This window comes from Heterocephalus glaber, unplaced genomic scaffold, assembly GCF_053883595.1.
Source record: "Heterocephalus glaber isolate CG9 unplaced genomic scaffold, H.glaber_assembly_v1.0 deba00001461, whole genome shotgun sequence".
Taxonomy (NCBI): Eukaryota; Metazoa; Chordata; class Mammalia; order Rodentia; family Bathyergidae; genus Heterocephalus; species Heterocephalus glaber.
This window is the reverse complement of record NW_028258308.1, coordinates 16,013,359-16,039,291: the sequence shown is the minus strand read 5'-3', so window position 1 is coordinate 16,039,291 and position 25,933 is coordinate 16,013,359. Positions and strand designations below refer to the sequence as shown.

The window sequence follows — 25,933 nt, the reverse complement described above, 5'->3', positions numbered from 1 at the left end:
TGATTACAGAATTGAGTGCCATCTTAGAATTCATCTTGACTAAAGATCATGATTTATACAGGAGGAACAGCAACTTCCCTTACTTTTTATTTCCTCAGAGATGTCTAGTAAAATCACTGAGAGGAATTTAATTAAAAGAGATCTAGAATGTAAGATTTCTGTATATACTGTTAAAATTCTTATATGCTGGTTGATAGCTCCTCATCCACCCTAACTCTTATTAGGTAAGGAAATCGAGGCCAAGAAGCATTTAGAGATTTTTCTCAAATTCACCTAGGTAAGAACTAATTATATATTAAGTGAAAGACACTGTTTTTAACTAAAGGAATATATCTGACTCTTAGTCCCTTATTTTCACAAACTCATAGTTTGTCAAACTAGTCTATAGGGTCTACCCTTGGAAGGATGTCTTCTTGACATTAACCTCTGAATTTCTCTAAACATGAGGAGGGGAGAAGATGGGTGACAAGATTTTTACTTGCTAGTGGAGTGGAAGGGAGAAAGGGAAACCAGACAGAAAAATGAGAGAATAGAATTGAGAAAACTAGGTGGTTGTCTATTTTAAAATGCACAATGCTGTGTTGGAGGGACCTGAAAACATGTGGCACAAAAATTGAGCTGGAACTTGGAAGTTAAGTAGAAATAGGATGGGTGAACAAAACCAGAATAGGGTAGGACAGGATTCCAAATGGATGCAAGGTGTTGCTCTCCTTTTTTGCATGATCAATTATAGAATAACATGTATATATCTTTCAGAATATAATATTTTTATTAGGTATAAAATCTACTTACTAAACCATAAATTGGAATCTGATCTCATTAATTCACTTAAGTAAAGTTTCAAGGAACATTCAGAGTAAAAGTGACAACACAGTACCTTTCCCTTTTAGTTTTTTACAAGATCCTCAGTTTCAGAAGCAAAAGGCACTGCATGATGTTCACTTATATAAGAGATAAAAGGTAACCTCTTTCCTTATTTAAGTCAGAAGGTTTACATTGCCTATTAAATTATCTGACAATTATTGTGTCCTTAAAAATAAGATAGGCCTTAATAAAGAGGAAAATTTAGATTCCCTACTATCTTATAATGACAGTGTGTAAAAATAACTTGAAAGAGTAGCTGATATATATACATATATCAGAATATTATCCTTCTTACAAATAAAGTACTATTAGAAAAGCATGTATATACACGATATATATCATAAGTTCTATGTATCTCAACTTTTTAAATTTTGGAAAGGAAAAATATGAGATTCATAAATGTCTTTTGTTTTCAAAAATGAGGGAACAGAGACCTAGGGGGTCTTTGGTAATATGCCTAAGATTAGAAGTTACTAGAGGTAGAATGCAGGTATCCTCGTGCTTCACTCATAAAATTAATATATACTGACTATGGAGAAGTAAAACTAAATTTCTCAATACACATACAACCCCCATATAGAAGCACTGACCCTACCTGATGCAACAGAATAATTCTATAAACCCTGGATATAAAACATTTCCTGGTTCTTTTCCTCTTTTTGAATTTATTCAGATAAATAATGTTTTGCTATTTGAACCAAAGGTTACAGTTTGTATGGCTATTGCTTCTCCTGTGCTGTATGTTGAGGCATTTTCCTTTCTTCCTTCCATTCATCCATACATCTATCCGTCCAATACTAGAGGTGTGTTTGTTCCTTCTAGTAGGCATATAATAGATCATTCACAAGGTAGATTCATTTAAGATTCCATTGTTATGTCACAGACGTTTGGTATTTAGTACTGTCTCTGTCTCTGTCTCTGTCTCTGTCTCTCCCCCCCCCTTGGTTTTTTGAGACCAGGACTCGCTATCAGGCTGACCTTGAACCTTACTATGTACTGCAAGCTGCCCTTGAACTCCTAGCAATCTTGCTGCCTCAGTCTTCTGAGTGCTGGGATTACAGGCATGTGCCAACAAGCCAGGCTATGGTATAGTTTCTAAAGTTAGAATGCCTGGGAAGGAATTCTTTCAAATTCTTACTGGCTCTATTACCTTAGATGATACACAAACCTCTTCAGGCCTTGTCTTCTTTACATCTGCTAGACACGAGTTGTCATGAGAATTAAATAGCTTAATGCATAGTGAAAAGTTAGTAATTTCATTTGTAGTAAAATAGCAGACTCGGTATCTGTACAACTCTCTTATTAAAATTAAATACAAAATAAAAATTTTAGTAATTTTTAACTTATAACATTGAGTTTGTAGGAAAGTAAGGAATACTAATATTAGGCCAAAACGTAGGTGAAAGGAGAATATGAACTGAGCTTCATCATTTTTAAGAGCACAAAGAACTCTAAGAATGAAGATAGAGCCCGCAGCTTGTCCCTCTGAAAGCAAAAAGTTTAGTAAGAAATAATTCCAGAATGTGAAGCTTCCAGAGAACTACACTTTCAATACCGGGACACTGTAACAAACCTACCCCAAAAAGTGACACAGAGAAACTTGCCTGACTTGACCTCATTCTAGCTGTTCAATGAAAACCATCTCCTTCGAGAATTTATTACCAGAAGGTAGCCATCCAATGGGTCTGCCCATCAGATTTACATTACCTGTGTCTTAAAACCTCAAACTGTGGCATTAAAGAGTCCTGACTAAACTGTGCCTCAGGCACCTGGCAGAAACAAAGGACAATCCTCTGTTACAGAATTCATCTACATCCACACCTCAAAGAATTTCCAAAGATAAACTTCCAATGAATATGACTTTATAATAAAACACTAACAAAACAGATCTTAGGATGATGTGAGGCACATCACAAGTGCTGATTTTTTTAAGGGGGGATGAGTCTGTTATAAAATATGGGACCTATTTGTGGCTTCAACATCAAAGTCTCATACTACACAGTGAATAAATTAACATTACTATTTGTGGTGGCTATTACTATTTCTAGTAATGCTGGCTTATCAAATGTTACTTAAAACAAAATTTCTCTGAGCATGAGCTTGTGGACTTTTAGCATCATATCATACACCAAATTAACAAAAGTGTTTTCTGGTAGGAAAATAGAATTTATTATTTATGACATATAACACAATGTATGTTAAACCACTAATAACATTCCTGAAAAATAGCTTGGGTCCCATAAAAGTTACTTCTTGTCTTAATTTTTTTCCCTTGTCCAACTGCATGATTGAAAATATTTATACTGTTCTACAATCTCTAAAATAAATTATATATATTGTTGGATGATTTTGTCTTTTAGAGATGCTTGTGTGCACAAATGACAATATTCTATTTGGAGATTAAGGAGATGAAGGCAGTCCAAAAGTATTTTTTCTACACACATAAATGAGAGAGGGAGGGAAGGAGATAGATAGAAAGACAGAGAGAGAGAGAGAGAGAGAGAGAGAGAGAGAGATTGATTCTTTGTAGCTTTTAGAATAAAATCCAAAACTGGTAACTCATATGACAGCTAGCACATAATACTGCTTAATAGAGTCCTCCAACCCTAACCTGACATGTTAAGTCAGGTTAGACATTCCTCAGTGTTGCAAAAACATCATGCCGTTTGGAGTCCAAAGTACAGGTTAAGAATTTGGGTTGTAAAATTGGGCTTCCTGAGTTAAATTCTTGGGTACCATTTATCAACTCTTTGAATTGGAACAAGTTATTTAAAATCTCTAAGTTTTCATTTTTTGCATCTGCAAAATGGAATTAAGACTAGAATTTGCCTCACTAATACTGTGAGAATGTTTAAAACTGGACAGGTACACAGTGCCTGGGTATATAGCAAATAAAGAGACTGAGCCCCCTTCCTCATGGATATCTCCAACTTACCATAGCCAAAACAAAAATTCTTGATTTTACCTCAAACCCAATTTCACCCACACCAAACCTTTCCACCTCAGCAAACCTTTGTAATTATATTCCCAGGACCTAGGAGCGATACATGACACAGAGAAGGTACTCACTATTTCTTTTTTGTTTGTTTTTTTGAGACAGGGTCTTGCTATGTAGCCCAGGCTGGACTTGAAGTCAAGGTGATCCGTCACAGCCTCCCGAGTACTGGGATTACAAGTGTGTGCCACCATGCTCAGCCAATATTTCTTTACTGAATGAATATATGCATTTAGTTAGGAATTGGGCTTATAGAGAAATGTTACGCTATATGAAGATTTAGTATCATTTGAATGATATTAACTGTTGTTGACGATCACAAACTTGGTTTACATATCCAATATCTTCCTCTCTACCTCTTGTGAGTAGCACTGAAAACTGTTCAATTCAAGGGCCAGGGATTTAGCTCAGTGGCATCACGCCTGCCTAGCAAGCACAAAGTCCTGAGTTCCATCCCAGGTTCTGACAAACAAACAAACAAACAAAAAAATAAAAAATCCCCTGTTCAATTCAGTATAATCTTTAAAAAATTTAAATTATTTCATGGACCACATGTAGCTCCCATATTATTCCTCTCTTCCTCATCCACAAACTTCTTGAAAGAGTCACCTATTTTCACTATCTCCATTTGCACATCTGCCACTCCTTAATTGGTCCCAACCTGGCTAACCCTTTAGGCAAATAATTGTTAAGATTACCAGTGGTCTCCTGTAAATAAACCCAGCAGACATTTTTTTTTTTTACATTTCTCATCTTTCTTAACATCTTGTTAGCTATACCACTGATTATGTCCTTGAAATGCTCTTTTCTTCTGTCCTATGTAACACACTTAGCCATTAAAATATAGTTCTTTGGGCTATATTCTCCTTATGCTTTTTTGTTAAGAATATCATCTAGGGCCTGGGATTTAGCTCAGTGGTTCCACCGCCTGCCTCGCCAGCGCAAGGTCCGAGTTCGATTCCCGGTACCAAAAAAAAAAAGAGTATCATCTATACAGCTTCAATGTGATCTACATAATGATCACTTTAAAATTTATATCCATAACCATGACATTTCCCTTTAGATACTCAGTCATATATCTAACTGCTTACTTTGTATCACCCTTGGTTGATATAAAATGTCTCAAATGCAGTATGTTCAAAACAAAATTCATAACTCTAATCCTCATATCTTGCTCTTTTTTTGTGTATTCCATTTCAGAAAATGGCACTATTATCCATCCTTTCATGCAAATCATATGTGTAGGTGTCATTTTTCCCCCCATTAAGTTTATTGGTACATTTTAGGTATAAAATACAGTTCATCATTGGGATCTTGTACCATTACATGAGTATCTTGGTTCTTATTTTTTTTTCCTTCCCCTGCCCTCCCTTCACCCCCTCCACCCTTCCCTATTTGCAAAGACTTTGTTTCCATTTTTTTCTTTTCTTATATTTTTTCTTTTCCCTTCTTTCCTTTCCCTTACACCTCCCAATTCCCCTGCTCCTTTAGACCTTTTCTTCATATTACACAATATCAATTATACATTTTAAAAATTATAATATCAAGATCTAGAAGACATTACCACAGATTTTACAGAATTTAAAAGGATATAGAAAGCATATTACAAAAATCTTTTTTGGAATAAATTTGACAACTTCTAAGAAGTACCTTGGAAGACAAATTAATGAAACTAACTCTGGAGGAAATATAAAATTTGAATAGCACCTATTAAAGAAAGTATAGTCCTAGCTTGAAAACCTACCTATATGACAACAGCAGGCTCATATACATTTTAACTGATAAATTATATCAAACAATTAAAGCAGAAAAAAGAAGGAACACTTCTCCCCTCATTTTAGGAAATCAACATTGTGCTAATCCTAAAACTGGATAAAGATAATAGAAGAAGAAAGTATGAAAATAGATAGAAATTTGTTTAACAAAACAAACTATTAGAAGTCAGATCTGGCAGTATGTAGAAAGTGGTTTTATTATAGGGATGGCAGTGTTGGTTGAGCATTGGAAGATCCACCCCCAAAAGTCATCATTTTAACAGAGGAAAGGAAAAATCCATATGATCCTGTCACTAGTTGGAGCAAAAGTATTGGGTCATATTCTACAGCTGTTCATGGTAAAAGCTATCAGGAGACTAGAAGTAGAACAGAACCTTCTCAACAGATCAAACACATGTACTCCATACTTCCAGCAAAAATGCCTTATATGAATGGAGAAGATACAGTGCTTTCTCCCTAAGGTGGGGAACATGGGCAGATATGCCTACTCTTCCATCTGTCCATTAAACTTTGAAACATAGGTCCGAACCAAAATAGTCTGGCAATAAAAATAAACAAATAGCATAGGATTGGCAATGTAGAGGTAAAATCTTTATATGTAAATGAAATGATCAGAGAAAATACTAAGAAATCTCTAGGAGCCCCTAGAACTTGTATTTGAATTTAGCAGGATTAGAAAACACAAGGTACCTATAAAAATTCAGGTCTATGTATACTTGCTATAAATGAAGAATTGGATATTGAAATTTAGAAGTTATGTAGGAGTACAAAGGACCTAGAAAAGTAAAAAGGAAAAGAAAAAAAAAAACAGTGCTGGAAGACATTACCTAATTTTAAGACTTCCTCTAATGCTACAGTAATCAAGGCAGTGTTGGTGTAAGGAAAGACATATAGATCATTGGAATAAAATAGAATCTAGAAAGAGAACCACACATGTATGGTCCACTGAGTTTTGAAAGATTATTTAACATTAACATTTTATAGAATATAAACTCAATTCAAGAGCACAAGGAAAGATAGTGTTTTCAGCAAATGGCACTAGAACACCTGGTATCCGTATATAAAAAATTAACCTCAACCCTTTATTTCCATACATATAAATAACTGGAAAGGATCTATGAACCTAAATATGAAAGACTAAAACTATAAAACTTTAAGAAGAAATTAGAAGGGAAAATGTTTATGAATTTAGGGTAGGCAAGAATTTCCTAGGATATAAAAAACATGATGTATAAAAGAAAAAAAAACTGATAAATGAGATTCCATCAAAATTTAGAACTTTAAATGACATCATTAAGAAAATGAAAAGTAGCCCTTAAACAGACGATATTTATAATGCATATTAACCTATGACCAGAATATATAAAGAACTCTTACAGCTCATTAACAGACAACCCAATTAAAAAGTAGACACAAGAAGATGATAAATAGCCAGTACAGCAAAGAAAAGATGTGCAACACTAGAATCAAAATAATACTAATCAGTACAATAACAAGATTGAATTATACACTCATTAGGGGGATGAAGTTAAAAGTTTTAAAAGAACAAATGTCAGTTTAGGTGTGAACCAGTTAGAACTTTCTAATACTGCTAACGTGCATGTAAAATGATAAAACCATTTTGGAAAACAATATAGAAATTTCTTGCATTACTGTTAAGAACCAACAGTCCTGTTCTTAATTTTTTACTTGAGAGGAATGAAAATACATGTTCACAATAGATATGTACATACATATCTATTGAGTTGAGTATCCCTTATCTGAAATTCTTGGGACCAGAGTGTTTCAGATTTTCGTTTGAAATCCACTTGATCTGCAAAGAGGATAGCTACTCCTGCTTTTTTTCGTTCTTGTCGCATGTAGTATTGTTTTCCACCCTTTAACTTTCAGTCTATGAGTTTCTTTTTGAATTAAATGTGTTTCTTGAATATAGTTGGATCTTGCTTCTTGACCCATTCTGCCAGTCTATTTCTTTTGATGGGTGAATTGAGACCATTAACATTGATGGTTATAACTCATACATATTGATTTATCATTGTCATGACTTTTTCTGATCGTTGTATTCTCTCCCTTTGCTTTTAATTTCTTGTTGCGCCCAACAGATTCATTCTGCTGGGCTTCCTGGGGTTGTGATCCTCATTGTCTTTTCCTAGGATATTTTCTAAAATTTTTTGGAGTGCTGGTTTGATATTCATGAAGTTCCTCAGGTGTTCTTTGTCATGAAAGTATCTTATTTCTCCATCAATTTTGAAAGATAGTTTTTTCAGGATACATCAATCTGGGTTGGAGGGTGTTTTCTTTTAGGGCTTGGAATACATCTCTCCAAGCTCTTCTTGACTTGAGGGTTTGCATTGAGAAGTCGGCTGTGATTCTTATGGGCTTTCCTTTGTATGTGATTTGTTTCTTTTCTCTAACTGTTTGTAGAACTTTGTTCTTATGTTGGGTTTCTTGAATCTTAACAATTATATGTCTATGTGTAGATTTTTTTGATCAAAGCTAGTTGGACTCCTATATGCCTCACGTATCTGTATGTCAAGTTCTTTTCTCCTGCTTGGGAAGTTTTCTACCATCACTTCTGTGAACAGTTTTTTTTATGTCATCTGCACTCTCTCTTGTTTCTTCACTGACTCCAATCAGTCTTATGTTATTCTTCTTTGCATCATCTAGCAGCTGCTAGATTGATTTGTCATGGTCCCTTACAATTTTAAAGCAATTTTTCTTTTCCTGGTCACTAATTACAATCTTATTTTCTATATCTGAAATTCTGGCCTCACATTGGCTCATTCTGCTGTGTAGACTTTCAGTGGAGTTTTTAATCTTCTGGAAATCTGTTTGCATCTGTTTTATGGATTCCATTTGTTTCCGATGTTGGGATTTCATCGTGTTCCTGAGCTCCTGTCTAGATTTATTAATCATGTCTTGCACTATAAGCACAATCTCTGCTGTTACTTGAGAAATTATTTCTGATTTCATTTTTTCCAGATCCTCTTTTGTTGCCAGTTCAGGGAGTCCAGGTGGTTGAGTATCAGTGTTCCATCTTGTTTCCCTTTGGGGTTGCTGTAGGTGATATGGAAGTCTGGTTTTGAGACTTGTTTATGTGTCTTCTCATTTCAAATGGGGGCGGGCGGTGGTTTGCTGCTGGCACCCATGAGGCTCACCTCCTGTGTGCTGGTGGCAGGGTGGTACAGCAGCCCAGATGCCTCCTCTTGTGTGCTGGGAGTGGCTCACCTCCTGTGTGCTGGTGGGGGGGGCACTGTAGGTGTCATTTTGGAAACCTCTTTTCCCCTCAATCTTATATTTAATCTATATTGGTATCTTCCCATCAATATCTTCCAAAATCCACCTATTACTGTCTTTAACTTCACTACTGCTTCCTTGCAATCTCAGATTTGTTATATACTATAATCAAAGCAATAATTTCAAAATACCAATCTGGTAACATCTTTTGTCTTAGTCACTTTCTCATTGCTGAGACACAATACCTGACACCCACAACTTAAAGGAGGGGAGGTTTATTTTGGCACAGTTTGTAAAAGTTTAGGGCCAGTCCATCAGTTGGCTGGCTCCAAGGTAATATGGCACAGAACAGGAGCATGGGAGAGAAGATGCCAAAGGGATGGTGGACAGGAAGCAGAATATGTGAAGGAAGGAGGGAGCTATATCCTTTCAGGCCTCTCCTTCAGTGAACCACCTCCTGCAACAGCATCCAATCACCTCCCAAAAGCCCCTCCTATAAGTACATGAGGCTTGGGATAGACCTCTACATATAAACCATAACATTTTTCTAACCTTCAGCAATTTTTATTGCCTTTTGGCCTGACAACCAAATCCTTAAATATAGCTTATCTTTTCATTTTGTTCCTTTGTTATGTGTGCTACAGTAACAATCATCTTCAAATTCCTCAAATATGTTTTCCTTTCTCTTGCTACTTTGTATATGTTCAACCCTTTCATTGTATTTTCTTTTTTCCTCTTTCTCTGTCCCCAGTTATGTTCCAATCATCCTTCAAATCTCAGCTTTAAAAAGTTACTTGAGTGAACCCTGTATCAGTGGTGACCTCTTGTTTATTCCTGTGATCATTTCATTAATGTGCCTTGCTCCATTATAAACTCCCTAAGGTATGGGACCTCACTGGACATGCTTACTTTTGTATTCTCAGCATTTAACAAAATGCCTTGTGGCTCTAGGGATTCTTTAAATAATTTTTAAGGAGATTGTTTCATCAAACTTTGGCAAAATAGCTGTTTTTCTGTTTGCTGCAGTCCATTGCTCTCATCTGCTAAATAGGGGATGTGCATCTACCTTTCTGAAATGTGAATTTAAATACTGTCTCACAGTGTATAATGAACCAATTAATTTCTCTATTTAAACATTCAAGTATCAGGCACTACCAGCATTTTTACTCCTGTTCAAAAAGCACAGCCAAAAGCATATAGATAGTGTTTAAGAAGTCTCAGTTAATGAAAAACAAATCACTGAAAAGATTATAAACAATGCACTCCCCTAAGAACAGTCACTGAACAGAAAGATGGACAAACAAATGTTTGGACAAACAAATGTCTATGGAGAAACAAATATGCTTTAGTTTGCATTTACACATATTCTTAGAACACCGAACTCTGTTCTGGAAAGCTTTGGAAGATACTGGAATTATACAACATTATATAGACAGGCACACAAATTTATCTACAGACATTGAAAACAAAATTAAATATCTAGTCATAGCTATACAATTAAACACATATGGAAAATGTAAACTTTTGGGGTCAATGAGATCATGCAGGGACAGTGTCACAGGAAAGTTTTGAACTAAGGCAAACAAACAAATGACAATAACAATGAAGTCTTCTGTGATGAGAAGAAAGGAGGGTATTCGCCATACAAGTGGAAAAGGTTTGTAAGCACAGAGGCAAAAAAACCCAACCAAACAAACAAAAAAACAAAACCAGAGAAGGCAAATTGCCTGAGTTAGGAATAGTAAATAAATACTTGACTAAAGTTGAGAATTTGGTTTAGGGAGTCATGGACCATGAAACAGAAAGATAAAGTAACTGGCTCAAACAACTGGTAAGACCTCAAAGTGTATCATTAGAAGATAGAACTAGACAGAAAAGAGATTTTTATCTCTAGCACTTATCAGTGGGGCTTCTGGGAGGTGACTGGATCATGGGGACACTACACTCATTAGTGGATTACGTTGATGTTGGTAGGCAGAGCCTGGCTGGAAGAGGTGGGTCATTTTGATGTGTCCTGAGAGGATATATCCTTCTCTCCTGTTCCACCCTTCATACTCTCTTCTCCCTGCTTTCTGTCTGCCATACCATCAGCAACTCTTCTCTGCAACACCCATGTGCTCTGCTCTCCTGCCTCGGAGACACCTGACTATGGACTGAAACTTCTACTAACTGTGAGCCAAAATAAACCTCTTTTTAAATTGTGGATATCAAGTAGTTTGTCACAGTGATGAGGAAAGTGACTAAGACATCTAGCAATTAGAGATTTTGGTTCCTGATGAACTAACTATATAAGTTAGTTTTTTTGAATACTAATTTAAGAAGTCACCACTGACTTATGATAACTTGCACATTATGATTTATGTAAGAAGTCCATAGGATACTAAGAAAACACCACAAAAACCCAAAAAACAACAGATAAAGCAGGAAAAGGTCTAGAAACTAGATATTTGGTATATATGTGTCAGAATGTCCTAACACTTTATCCATATTGTACTTTCTTATAATCTTTACTTCTTCTTCACTGAAACACACATGTATTTATGCCTCTAATTCATCTTGATACTCTTTTCAAGTACCTACCATTTAGGCATCTTTGCCAACTGTCTGGCTTTTAATGAATGATCACTGAATATATAAAAAGCAAATAAGTAAGTGGAAAAATAGGTCTTTTGATATCCAGTAAAAGTACTTAAGATATTACACCTGACAAACAAATAAAATATCTAATAGTTATATGCATTATGCCTAAGCATTCTGATACTAGGATAACAACAGCAGAAATTTTCAAGAATATTAGATAAGAAGTAGTGATATCGTAGAAATTTTCACCAAGAACTATTAGAAATAGGCTCCATGCTAAGAAAAAGAAGCCTAAAATAACAACATGTTTATGTGTGCACTGAGTGTGTCTAAGTCATCAAAGCAAGGAAACATGGGAACCTGGCCTAAGGACTAGCAGCAGCCTCTCCTGCCTTTTTTTTTTTTTTTTTTTTTCCAAGCAGGTCAGGGTTTCTTCAGGGCAAGAAGAAAAAAAAAAGGGCAATCAAAACTTTATCCTCTGACCCACTTGTGAGCTGTCATCAGCCACTAAGAAATCTTACAAGATTTCGAATTGGAATTTCACTGAAGCTAAAAAACATGGCATGCAAATTTGCAGCTATTTTGCTCAGATGCCCAGTGAGGCATTAGTTGTGACATTTTTATTCAATGGTCTTGCAGCCTTACTATTAGAACAAGGACACACGAATAGAAGAAAGACTTGAGAAGCTATTTGGATGTTAATTTCATAAGAATGGCTTACAAACCTCAACCAATTTTCCCATAGACAGTGACAATAGGTGGCCCCAACATAATTACAAGTTGTAAACTTGATCTACACAGAAGGCTTGCTGTAAACAGAACTAAAAGGTACTGTAGTAGTAGTAATAATAATAATAATAATAATAATAATAACAACAAACAAAATATAGTTAACCTACGCAAATCTAATGTAAATTAAAATACATCATATTTGTTTCTGGCATTATCTCAGTTTCCATTTGGAGTTTCTAAATATTGGACAGAATTCTTCATTGTTGTGAGATCAACATGCTATTTTATTAAAAAAAATAAAAAGACAATAATTGCCAAGCCGGGTGGCACACACCTGTAATCCCAGAACTCTGGGAAACTGAAGGAGGAGAATCACTAGTTTGAGCCCAATATGGGCAACTCAGTGACTTGGCTAGAGCCAGTCTCAGAAAGTAAAGAAGTGAGGGGACCCTGGGGAGACAGTTCAGTGCTAAGACCCTGGGTTCAATCTATAGTACTGCAAACAAAGGGGAATAATAACAATAATAATAAATATTTGTACAGTGGTTATTGTGTATCAGTCACTATTCAAGCATTTCACATATATTCCTATGTGTATCCACTAAATTTTCATAATTAGATCAAAAAGACACTATTATTAATATATAATAATGTATAACATAATTCATTATGAATTAAGTGTCATTACAATAACTATACTTTATTAAAATATAACGATTTATAAGTATAATTTTTGGCCTATATATTGGAAGAATATTTGCTGAAACACAATAAAATATCAACCATAAATTAGAGTCACTTGAGAAATAGTTGAAGTAAGACTGTTCTCGGTCCAAATTCTAGCCTAAGAAGTACTCAGCCTTTGCCACAGAGTCAATGAGAATAGTAAAATAACCACATTTTTGTAAATGGAAATACAAACAAAAATTTCAGGACAAATATGAAAATTCACCAAAATATGCACATGAAGGATAGAGTTTGAAAATAAGGGCCTAGTCCCACTAAGAATTTGTTTTCCACAGGCAAGGTGAAAACTATTCTACTTGAAACCTTCTACAGGATTTCCTGAAGTAAGGTGAATAATCTAGGGCAAATTCACAGTTTCACTGTTGTTATCCTTTTGTACTCCACACTATCTTTCCATGATACATTAACTAAAAGGCTGAACTTCTGCATTGAATTTATTCAAGGATGAGGAAGCAAGTTACCATGCCAGAGCAATCTGGACTGTTAATATAGCAAAGAAATTGCTATAAAATAAAAATCCATCAAATTTGAGCTTACTTGGACAAGGAAATACCATAATTATGCCAGAGGCTCCACAACATAGGAGGCAAAAATACTTATCTTGTGATGCTGCTCATCTCTACAAATATACTATTGTAAAATCAGTGATTGATTCTGACCTCTCCAACTAGCTGGGCATATTCCTTTCTGTTACTGTACTTCTACAGATGCAATGGATTTATTCTATGATGTTATCATTAGACATCTCCTCAAGCAGATTTCAAGTTCTTTGGGTTTTTTATTCAGTGTTTCAGAGTAGAGAACATAGAGTTCTGTAGGTAAGCGGCTGTTGAATGACTGCTGGAGACAGTCAGACATTAGTTTTCTATCACTCAAAGCACTTAATGTACTGTTCCACATAACAGTATAGTGACAGCACAGTAAACACTTCAAGTGTCTCAGAGATTACAAGACCACAACATACCAATGAAAAGACAACCTTTTATGTTGCAAAAACCAGTACTTGAAGAGTCAAGTATTCTTCCCAAGTGAGGTAATGATTTTCCCAGGCTACCTGGGAAAATATTTGAATTGGAGATGTAATTTTAAGAATAGATTGCAGACCCCTAGTCATAAGAAAGTAAGGGTCACCTTTAATAATTAAAAGCTATATTAGACATAGCAGTAAAAGCACATCCACAGGAAGACTGTGTAGATTATAAAAAGGCAGGATTTCTGCCCATACAAAAGTTTACCTGCTACAATACCATGAAACATAATTCTCTTCAGTGCTCAAGTACTTAGGGAGGCATAATAATATGACTCCTTAGTACTCAGATCATAATCAGGGAATCACTTGTGCCCTCAAAAAATAATACCCTTCATGTGCACCGCATAAGATGCATTTATTATCCTCATCAGATTATTTTCTGTATTATACAGTGAGCAATAATGCCACAAATCTCCTTAAAAGGCTTGTGATGAACTCAGTATACCTCTCATTAAGCTTATAAGGTATATTAGAAATAAATAACTATCTAATATTTCATTTTTAAAAGAAAATGGCAGTTATAATGAAAACATTTAATATAATGAGATGGATCCAATAGTGAGAAGGTAGGAACCTGCTTCTCACTATTGGATCACATCAATCTCATCAGACTGTTGGTGTATTATTAACTCTTTCCAGTCACTTGGGTAACATTCTGAGTACTGTACTAAAAGAGGTAATTTGCTTAATGGTACCCCAATGGCCAGAAAGAGTTAATGTGATAATCAAAAATGAGCAATTTACTTCTCATCAACTAATCAAGCTCAGTAAATTTTTTTTATTAAAATGCCTCTGATACTGTTCAACTGAAATTTTAATTGAAAAACTGAAAGCCATTTAGCTGAAAATATGGTAGGGTAGATATTAGAGTCGATTAATTCAAGAAAAGTAATGGCATATCTAAGCAGAGAAAGACAATAATAAAACAACCATTACTGCAATTATTAACATCAATACCAATGCCAACACTGTTTTTGAGTGTTTATTGTGTGCTACTCACCATTCCAGCAGATGTGTGTGATGCATATACACATACACATAAAATTAAATCTTCAAATGGTGGGTTTTATTACCAGAAATGGAAGTACAGAAAGGTAGTACAGAGCTGAGCCACAATTAGCTGTCAAGGTTGTCAATATTACTGTATGACTATTTTACTATACACTACACTGTCTCCTAGTACTTAAAGGCAAAGTTTTTATCTTACTAGCTATCCAAATAATCTATAATATGTTAGAAATACTGTAGTTCATTAACCAGAGCATGCCCACATGACCAGCCCCCAGTAAAACTCAGCCCTGAGTCTCTAAGGAGCTTTCTTGGCAGGAAACATTCCACATGCTGTCAAAGGAATTAAACTGTGTCCTAGGTGGCTCTACTAGTAGAGCACTCTTGGAAACTTCGGCCTTGTTCCTCTGGACAGCACCTCAAGTGCCTTTTCCTTTTGCTGGATTTGCTTTGGATCTTCTAACTTTAATAAACCTTTTCTGTATGACTATGATTAGAGTCTTGTGAGGCCTCCTAGAAGGTCATCTAACCTGAGCGAATTCTTCGGGACCTCTGACACTGTTTTTATTTATGGTTACTGTGAATCTTGTAAATGATTACCCTTGCTTTTTATAGAGGCTTTTAGAATGTGGAGAGCCAAGATCTGTAGTACCCTTGAGCAAGAGCAAAGGTCAGTGATGGCGAACCTTCTAGAGCTTTCACAGTCCACTGCAGCACACTTGTCACACATTCACCGTCATCTATGTCTCTGGGATTTGGAAAGCTCAGCATTTTAACTTCTTTGCATAGCCAAATTTATGCCTCTATTACTGGTTTTTTATTTGCTGCTGTACCTAATTTTTTGATAGTTAAAAATTATAATAAAAAGATAGCTTACATTCCTTACCAGATGTCTTACAAGCATTTAACACAAGTGCATACCCCTCCTTGACATTTTTTCCTTTCTTGGTTTCCACAATGCCAGTCTCTTTGATTTCTTCTTACCTAGCCTCCTTCACCAGTCCATCTAGCACTACCTGAGCCTGGCTTCCAGACCACTTCCCTCTCCTCTAACATCTCTACAGATGTTCTCATCTAGTCTGACTGCTTTTAAAGCTTCTCCCTTGATCAAGACTCAAATCCACCTGTCCACTCGACATCTCTTTTGAACCTAAATATTGTTATGATCAAATCCATCAAAATCCTCTGATTTCCACCTACTTTATCCCTGCATCATCTAGTGTTCACTCAGTCTTACCCCATCTCAGTGAATCACACCAATATCCTCTGAGTGAGCAAGGACATTCTTTTCTGATTCTTTCCTTTTCTTCAGCCTCCACAGGGAATCCATGAGCAAGTCCTGCCAATGCTGCCTCTATAACAGATCCACTTCTCTACCTCTGGATAAGTTCTTCTCACTGGGAACTTTACATTCTACATTAGTACTTCTCAACTGGGAACAATTTTGGACACCTCTCCCCTATCCCTACCCATGCCCGGAGAACACCTGAAAATATCTGGACACATTTTTGGTTGTCAGAACTGGAAGAGTGCTGCTGGTATCTAGTAGGTAGTGGTCAGATAAGATGCCAAACAGCCTACAACACACAGGTCAGCTCCCACGATAAATACACTCGTAGGATCCTAAATGTGTGGATAGTGCTAACTCTGAGAAACCCTGAAAAAGCAAGCAATATAGACCATTTAAACATTTAATTGCTTCTATTTTTAATTTATGCATTCTCTATTTTATATATCTTTCTGAATACCTTCATTTCTTTCTCAAATAAGATAATATCTAAAAATACATTATCATAAACCTGAAAAGACAAAGTTCAACCGAAATCTATGTTTCTAAAAACAATACATTGGACAGGCATGCTGAAGGAAAAAAGTGTGACATAAAACAAATCCCCACTTTTCTATGTTCACTTCCATTCCTTCTAAGCGTATGTCATGCATTTTTCCTTGCTATATGAAAGTACTGGAAGCTAGAATCTCCCCCCAAATCTCTTCAGAAGTATAGGCAGAGAACTTAGTAAACTCAGAAACCAAGGTGAGTTTTAGTTGCAAGCGTAACAATCACAAACATTTGTTACTGAAGCTAAACACTGATATGCTTAGGGAGTCCACAGTGATGTTCTAAGTACTTAGAGTACAAGGTAAATAGGAATACTCGACTTTTATAGTCTAAGTACAATCCTTTAAGTGATCTAAATTCACAACACTAAATTAATCATATAGCTACAAAATTGGTTTATTATTCACCATAATAAATCACTTTGGTATGAATAAATGGGATCCTCATTTGGCCTTAGCTTCTGGACTAAGGTCCTTGCTGATAAATAAACAATAATCTCCCCACACATAAGTAAGAAAAAAACAATTTTTTCCAGAACTTTGTGACTTCATTTAATACTTTATAATATATCTATAATTTCCTTTACTGAAACAATCCTAGGAGTAGATACTGGAGAAATCATTGGCCACGGAGAATGTGATTTTTCTTTTTTCTATTAATTATACTGCTACATTTAAGGTATACAATATAATGACATTCATCATTGGAAATTTGCACCTTTACATACTCCATCTTTGTTCTTATTTTTTTCCCATTCCCCTGCTCTCCCTTCAACCCCTCCACCCCTACCTATCTACAAAGACTGTTTCCATTTTTTCTTTTCTCATATTAATTCCATTCCCTTCTTTCTTTTCTCCTACCCTCCCACTTCCCCTTCCCCTTTGAGACATTTATAGCTAAATGGATGCACATTGAGGCGATACTCTTAAGTGAAATAAATAGGACACACGTGTAAATACCGAATAGTTTCTCTAGTGTGAGAAACTGAAAGTATAAATAAGGACTAAAAGGTATAATAGATAATGTGAAATAGGGAGAATGTGATTTTAAATGGTGAGCATAAATTTTTAAATTTTGCTAAACTTTTAAGATTTATTTTCAACATAAGAATAGAAGAGTACTAGGGTTGGAAGGGATCTTGAAAGATTCCTGGCTTACATCTATAAACAGGTGAAAAAAATCATTGTTTACAGAGATTAAATAATCCATGAAAATTCACACAACCTTTACATTTCCTTTATGTTTGACATCATGGATTAGAAGATCAATCATCCACTTAATTATATCTTATATGAGGTAAAATGTAAATTAAAGGTAAATATTTTTTCCTTAACAACAGTCCCCTCAGTCCATGTAAGTAAATACCCCTCTTTTTTTTGCTTTAGTAATATAATCATAAGCCATCTTTCACTTAAAATCTAATGATTCTTCTGAATCACTTTTGATCAGCTCTAATTAGGTATAGTATCATGTTGACAACCATGTCATAATTTATCTCTTACCCAACAGCAAGCAATCTTCTATTAAAAACAATTAAAAAATATATCCCAATTTCAATAAGTTAAAACAAATGAAAAGCATGTTTAAAAATTATAGAAAATAAGGTATGTAATGAATACTGAAGATATGACAAGGACCCATTTCCTACTTTAGATTTGTATTACCTCCTTAGACTACTTTTTGACTTCTTTAATTGAAATTTTTCCTTTCAAATCTAATACTACAGACAACACATTGTATCTCTAAAGAAAAACAAACTAATTATCCAAATTTCATTTGTCAGAATCTATTATGCACATAAGCAGATTTTATGTTATTATTAACTCAGAAAGTTTTAAGAATTCAAAAGGAAAAGTCAAAAGAAAAAGTAAACCACTTCAATAAACATTCACAGAGGTGATTATTTTAGAAAGTGAGTTTTTTGAAAAATATAAAGGAGAGAAAGCAAGAGTTTATTTTTTGCAGTCAAAATACACTATTATTGTATAAACCTCAGCAAATCACCTACCCCCTCTAAGGCTCCATAAACTCATCTAGAAAATTAGAAATAGTGATATAGATCCAATAATATGGCTATGGGGATGAAATTTATGCCTGGAATCAGTAGCTACAATAATTCCTGGTTTTGCTTTTAATTAAAAATTGTATCTCTAATACATTGTGAGAGTCTGCTTTATAAAGTAACCCTATGAAACAGGAAAAGGTCGAAAGGGGTAGGGGTGGTGGGAGGAGATGGGGAAAGGAAAGAATGGAAAGGAAAAATTATGAGAAAAGAAAAAAATAGAAATGAAGTATGTAAATAGGGAAGGGTGGAGGGGTGAAGGGTGCACAGGTAATGGGAAAAAAATAAGAACCAAGATAAATCATGTGCAGGTACAAGCACCCAATGATAAATGTAAACATATTGTACACCTAAAATGTACCAATAAAAGAATTTAAGCAAAAAAAAAGTAACCCTATGAATATTTTCTTTTGTGTGTATATATATTTTAGAGTTACCAATTTATCCTTTACTCAAAGCAGTAACAGAGTGGGATAGTAGAAACTACAGTTAGGATCTAACAGGTATAGAGACTAAACTGGAGAACACTGTAATTTATCTATGAGACTATATAAATTGTTACTCTCTGAGACTTCATTTTCTTGTATTTCCATTCATATGTTCTTTAAAAGCTATGATACAGAGTATAGATTTACAAATACAGGTTTGGCTTTTAAAAAGGTATATTTAACCATCATTTTTAATGAACTAAAAGATGGTATTCTGGTTCTCAATGCAAGATTTTGACATACCACCATTTGAACTAATAGCATATTCAAATATTTTCCACAACAATAAACTGTGTAACTCAAATTTTGCTTTCCTAGTTTGGGCATGTTCTTCCTCAGGTCTAAATAAACCTAAGTAATGAATGTCTCTTAACAGACAAATTTCTAAACATAAAAGGATGACAACTTCATTCACGTTGTAGAAAAGTGATGTACATCAGAGGTAATGGAAAGAAATGACATTAAAGGGAATGCATGAACAGTTATTATATTTCTGGGTTTTCCAATTCCTTTTTCTCTATGTAAAATTTTTCACTCCAAATTGGTTACATTCCCTTATAGTAAGTATGTGATGATACATATGAGGAAAGTAAAAAGCTACTAAATACTTATAAGACATGATAAAGTAAAACACTTTTCTATTCTCCTCTTACCCAACTTATCTTTCACTTATTTTAAAATAGTAAAGTAAAACAAGTGGTTGAAATCCTCCCCCTTCCAACTCAAGTATGCTATGTTACATACAGAAAGTTTTCAACCAAAAAACAGACATCTGCAAATAAATTAGAATCTATATCAACAGCAATGATTTCAAACTGGCCAAGATATCTTTTTATTTGTCACGTTTTTTCATGCTTTTATGAAGAAATGGTAGATTATGTTGATATGTTCCATTATGGCAAGGTAATTATTTTATGGGCAGTTGGCCCAATCTAGGGCATTGTGTGTAAAGGTACCCTATTTGTTCTGTAAAGGTACCCTATTTGTTCTGTAAAGGTTATCACTGGCTAAAATGAGAACAGAGCAGAAATAATTACTTGATTGACAGTGAAAGCAGCAAAGAGGAACAGTGAATCTGAGCAGAATTACAGCCTTATGGCAAGAACATTTATCCTTTAGCCTGTGAACTGGGACTCAATTGGGATTGGAAGTTTCAATTAAGTCTTATTTAGAAATATGCCTAAAATGCAATAATAGGCTCAATGAATAAATAATACTGAATTATTTAAACTTCATTTTCTCTTATCCTAGTCATTCCTTCTTCGTAGCTAATCTGAGGTAGAATTTCATAAAGATTCTCTTTTCTGAGTGATTTTCCTAGAATAAATCAAGAATATTTTATCTTTGACCTTAATCACTTTAAAAGATAAATTCTTTTTTGGACATGGACAGTCAATCTTAATTCTAATGAATTAGAGAAAAACACAAAAAATTAAGTTATCATGGTCTATAACTTTCCATATTAAAAATTATCAGGTGGAGTAGAAAAAAGAAACCAAATACTGAAATTGAAAAAAAAAATTCTACTGAGGTAGCAACATCCAAGATTCTTTTTAAAAACATTAAAAATAATAGAAAATTATTGTTTAGGTGAATATATTTTTAATTTTGTATATTATTCATTAAATTAGAAAAAGGTATCTTTTATGCTTTTAATTTCAAGTCTACTTTACATTACTGACCCCCCCATTTGCTACACAACCTGTAGGACCTGGCACTGCTATTTATCTCTCTGCTGGAGATTGTAGCCTTCTGCAGCCAACCTGTGGTGACAGTTATCTCTTAATTAAAACTCTCCATGCAAATATAGCAGTATGAAAAAGTATTATCGTAAAATCACATGTGAAGCATGGTAATTTATAAGGGTACAATCCTTTTCATCTAATGCTTTAATACCAAAGACAACTATTAGAGTCAGGAAACTTTTCCTCAGGAAAAATCTGCATAGCCAATTCTTTATACATATATTAAAGAATAAAATACTATAGCTTTTCCTATCATCATGTCAATTCTCTGAAGAATGGTGAGTTGTATTTCTCTGCAACAGATAACACTTTGAAATATGTGAAATATTCTAGATTGTATGATACTTCCTTTCATAACTGATGATGACCTATTTAACCTTGAATTGTGAAATATATTTCCTAAGTTTTAGACACTTCAAGTGCTAATGAACTGTCATTACCTTTCTGATATAAATCTGAAATAAAAAATGAAAGCCGCTTTTAACAGGGTTCTGTAAAACATTATTTTATGTACAGAAGGAGCACATCACTCTGACATAGATTTGAACTTAGAGATTTTCTATTATTCCGAAGAAAGGTAAAAGCAAAAAAATTGTATAAAGCTTCAATAGCAAGGGAATTCACCTGGTTATCAATTACCATTAGAAAAAATAATTAGAACTATGGCTCATGAGAGAATGAAAGAGCTGATGTATGAATTTCATGGTACTATAATTATTTTTCTTTTAAGCCATTTTGTTATAAAAAAAATAAATCATATACTCCCTAGAAGACATAAGCCTGTATTAACTTGTCCAAATTTGATTCATAAATAAAAAAATTCACTTCTGTGGAAAAAGTTTGTGTTTATTTTGAAATTTCAACATCTGTTGTGCAATATAAAGCAGCAGAAACTGTCATGCTGCCTCATACACTTCAATAATTTAATGCAAACCCTTTTTGCATTTGTTATTTTGAAAAAAAAACTAGTATGTGAAACAAGCTGCTCTAGGTAAATTCAGAAATGAATTAGCTATCTATTCTGAAACCAAAACAATATGAAATATATTAATTTGAGGGTAACGTTCTGAACACACATCTGTAGCATTGGTCTATACACATCAAAAAATTATATTTGCCTGTGGTGCAAATAAACTTGCTGTCTAGAGACAAGATTTACTATCGATTGACTGTTTCCTTAATTTTGTTTTCAAATTGTTTGTTGCTAGAATACAGGAATACAGTTGATATTTGTATGTCAGTCTGTATCTTGTGACCTTGCATATCTCTTTAATTCTAGAGATTTTTTTTTAAGATTCCGTATGATTTTCTATGCACCAGATCATGTAGTCAATAAACAGGAAGTTGTAGTCTGTATGCCTTTAATTTCTCTTCCTTACAAACTTAGTTTCAAAAGAATTTCTTTAAAGTAGATATTTGCTCAACTCTGTATATACTTACCTACCTCATAATATGTCTGGCATCTTCTGGTCAACAATATTTCTTGAATGTAGCCTAGAAAAAATTTATAATCAATCTAACAAACACTTGTGACTACTTAGAAATTCTAAAATACAAGCTTTTTTCAACCAAATGAAACTAGTGGTTAAAACGTATGTCAAATTTTGTTTTTATTCTGTTTAATAACTTGTATAATATAATACAGTAGGTCATTTAATTTTTCTTAAGATTTTTCAAGACAGACTGTGTTGTAGTAGAAAAAACTCATTTGCCAAATGGCAACTACATCAGACAGTGCAAAGGACAGATTGAGGAAGAACTTGAATAAATTTTCAAATATTTTAATGCATCTTAAGTTTGTTATAAAAGTTGTAGTGAGAATCAGAGAAAACTTCTAGTAATGTCCAGCACACAGTAGTTACTAAAATAAATGTAGTTACTAAATAAAAGTTATTTATTGTTGGTTGTCTATAGGTTTGGAACTCTTGTGTGGTCTTTTGATTTTATTCTGTCACTACATTAGTTTTCTATTATTGAGTAATCAATTACTATTTAATCTTAGGTGCTTAAAATAACAAATTCATTTTCTTACATTTTCTAGGGTTCATGATGGACCAGGCAGGGGCTTAGGTGGGTCCTCTATTCAGGATAGCACCAGGTTGAAATAAAGGTGTCAGTCTGAGTCATAATTTAAAACTGGGAAAAACCTTCAGGGTGTCATGATTATTGGAAATCTTAGAATATCAGTAACATTGGAATCTAAAAGAATTTTTTTCCTCTTTTCTGTAGTGTCTATATTATTTTGTTTGAAAACACAAAGTTCATCATAACATAATAAACATTATGTAACCAATATAGTCCAGGTGTAGAAGAGATTAAAATTCAGTCAGCTTTTACACTTTGTGTACCTAAATGTAACATTTGTCTTTAATCATTTCAGTGTGCTACAAATATCCATAGTATACTGAAAATTTAAATCCTATCAATGGATATGGAACAAACTTAGAAGTATATAGCTCATGACCAAAAGCATGTATTAATTCACATGGAAATAAACACATGCAAGAAATCACCTGTATGCCCAGACTAGAGACCCGTCTCTGCTGAATTCACCAAAATCTCTACTTGAGTAACTGCTTTTCCTTGAACTTCTCCCTGCACTCTTTTGCTTTTTCTTGTCCTTTTAAGTCCAAAAATTTGGAAGCTCCCAGTTCATAAACATAGGCCTAACTCTAAAAGAGGGGGAATGGTGGTAGAGGGGAGAGTCTTGTGTTCCTTATGCCTCATAGTAACAAAAGTGTTTTGGAAATCTTATATGAATGAGGTATACTCTTGAAACAACCTAATTATCAAGAAACTAGATATAATAATGGGTATCCTAGAAGGTGGACTGTGTTAGGCTGAATCCCAAGATGGCTCTCAAGATACCTACCCCTTGCTATAACCATTCGGTATCAACCTGTGAGTGTGAGTAGGATCTATAAGTATGATGGAATATTTTATGATGATCTTACATTATATGGTAAAAAAAAATTATAGATGTAGTTAAGGCCCCTAATCAGTTGATTATGTATTAATCTAATGGGGGATTATTCTGTGTGGACCCATCCCTATTAAAGAGAGCCCTTAAAGGAAGAAGAAGAGATAAGAAGCAGGAAGAGCTGCTCTTTAGTTAGCCTTGAGGAAGAACAAAAACAAAAACAAAAACTGAGGGCCTCAGTCCTGTAACTGCGAGGAACTGACTGCCAAAAATCTTGACAAGTTTGGAAGCAGATCCCAGGCTCTATTCTAAGATTACTGCAAACTAACACTCTAACACTATTCTATACTTGTGATGAAATAAGTAATATCATGCTAGACTTCCATAATGATGTGCTTTTCTCCATGAGACAACAATAAATTTTTTTACTTTAGCATAACTACAGTAGGCCTTTAAATTCAAGATTACTGCAAAGTACAAGTCTAGTCACTACAGAATTCCTTCTTAGAACTACATGTGTGAAATCACAATTTTGTTTTTGTTTAAAATATGGAGAAACTTACGTAGCAAGTTCTGTTTAAGCATTTTAAACCAGTACTAGATCAAAATTTACACACATATGAATCTCACAAGCCTACAGAATTTTAAGGAACTTGCAGTAGTAATTTGTTCTATTTCTCTTAAGTCACTGATTCCAAATCATCCCAAATTAAGTCTCTTCAACATCAAAGGAATTTTATATACATTATTTATTTTAAAAGTATAAATATGTATGTATATCTACACATGTCAGTATTAATATGAATAATACAATATATACACAATTTTCACACATATATTAATTTAACCATCTTTCTTAATCTAGGGTCACAGTTATATGGTTCTTGATATTAGTTTCTAAGTTGTCTGTTGTTAAGCTACATATGTGAAATGGTTTTTTATTCATTAAGTTTATTGGTAAATCTTAGGTATACATTATAATGACACTCATCATTGTGAATTTGTACCTGTACATGATATATATACGTATATCTTGGTTCTTATTTTTTCCCCATTCTCCTGCCCTCCCTTCAACTCTTTTCCCCCTCTCTGGTTGTAATCGTAATTTAATTGGTCCCATTACCTTTCTACCTGCTTGTCACTCTTATCTAGTATTTCCTCCTAAATTTTCTAAATTCCATTTAAAAAAAAATTCAGCAAACATTTCTTTATCTGTAACACATATCCCTGAGAAGCAAACCAGTCTATTTCAAAGATTTCACTAGGATTCTTTCCCTGTCCTGTTTAGCTATTGCCCTTTTAGTTACCATTATTCACATCTATATATTCCCCTTCGAAAGAGGAGTCCAACTCCTTTGTCTCTTTTCTCTCACCTCCCATTCATTTTGAATACCCATTGCAACCTACTCTTCTCAGAAGGAAACTAAAATCGCTCTCTAACCCCTACTGCCAACTTAAATGAAGTCCAGTCTTAATATTCCTGATACTATTTTGCATCACTAGAGTTTGTTCTTCCTTGAAATATTGTTTTTGGCTTTTCAACACTATTAAAACTTTAAAACATACTATTCTCCCCCCCTTTTTTCCTTTTTATACTGGGGATTGAACCTAGGGCCTTTGCACTGAGCTATAACCCCAACCCCTTCAAAAAAATTTTTTTTTGTTGCAGGCTTTTGCTGAATTGATTAAACACAGAAATTCCAGAAATTCCAAACCAAATTTCCAACTCTATTATTTCTTACAGTTAACATTTTCAAACTAGAAATCTATCAGTAATCATCTGCTCCTTCCAATTTCTTATTCCTCATATTCTGGCTATGAAAAACCTGTAATTCTATTTCACAAACATTTCTCAATTTTCCTCTCATCCCCTTTTTCATTGCTCTCATTTAGGTCCACAACACCTAGTC

General features: G+C 34.2%; 1 protein-coding gene across 28 annotated transcripts in view; it reads right to left on the bottom strand.

Annotated features, from left to right (window-relative positions):
• The window catches only part of Tenm3 (teneurin transmembrane protein 3), a 2,554,979-nt gene that overhangs the window by 258,087 nt on the left and 2,270,959 nt on the right, over positions 1-25,933 (bottom strand). Inside the window, exon 12 of one of the 28 annotated variants that reach the window (XM_087217037.1) lies at positions 22,544-22,597. The exons of 25 other annotated variants lie outside the window; for them this stretch is intronic. In XM_087217037.1, the coding sequence (XP_087073163.1) occupies positions 22,544-22,597 (54 nt within the window). Of the gene's footprint in view, positions 1-3,933; positions 4,805-22,543; positions 22,598-25,933 lie in introns of those variants that run through there. 2 more of the 28 variants (XM_087217045.1, XM_087217048.1) reach the window with 2 other exon arrangements.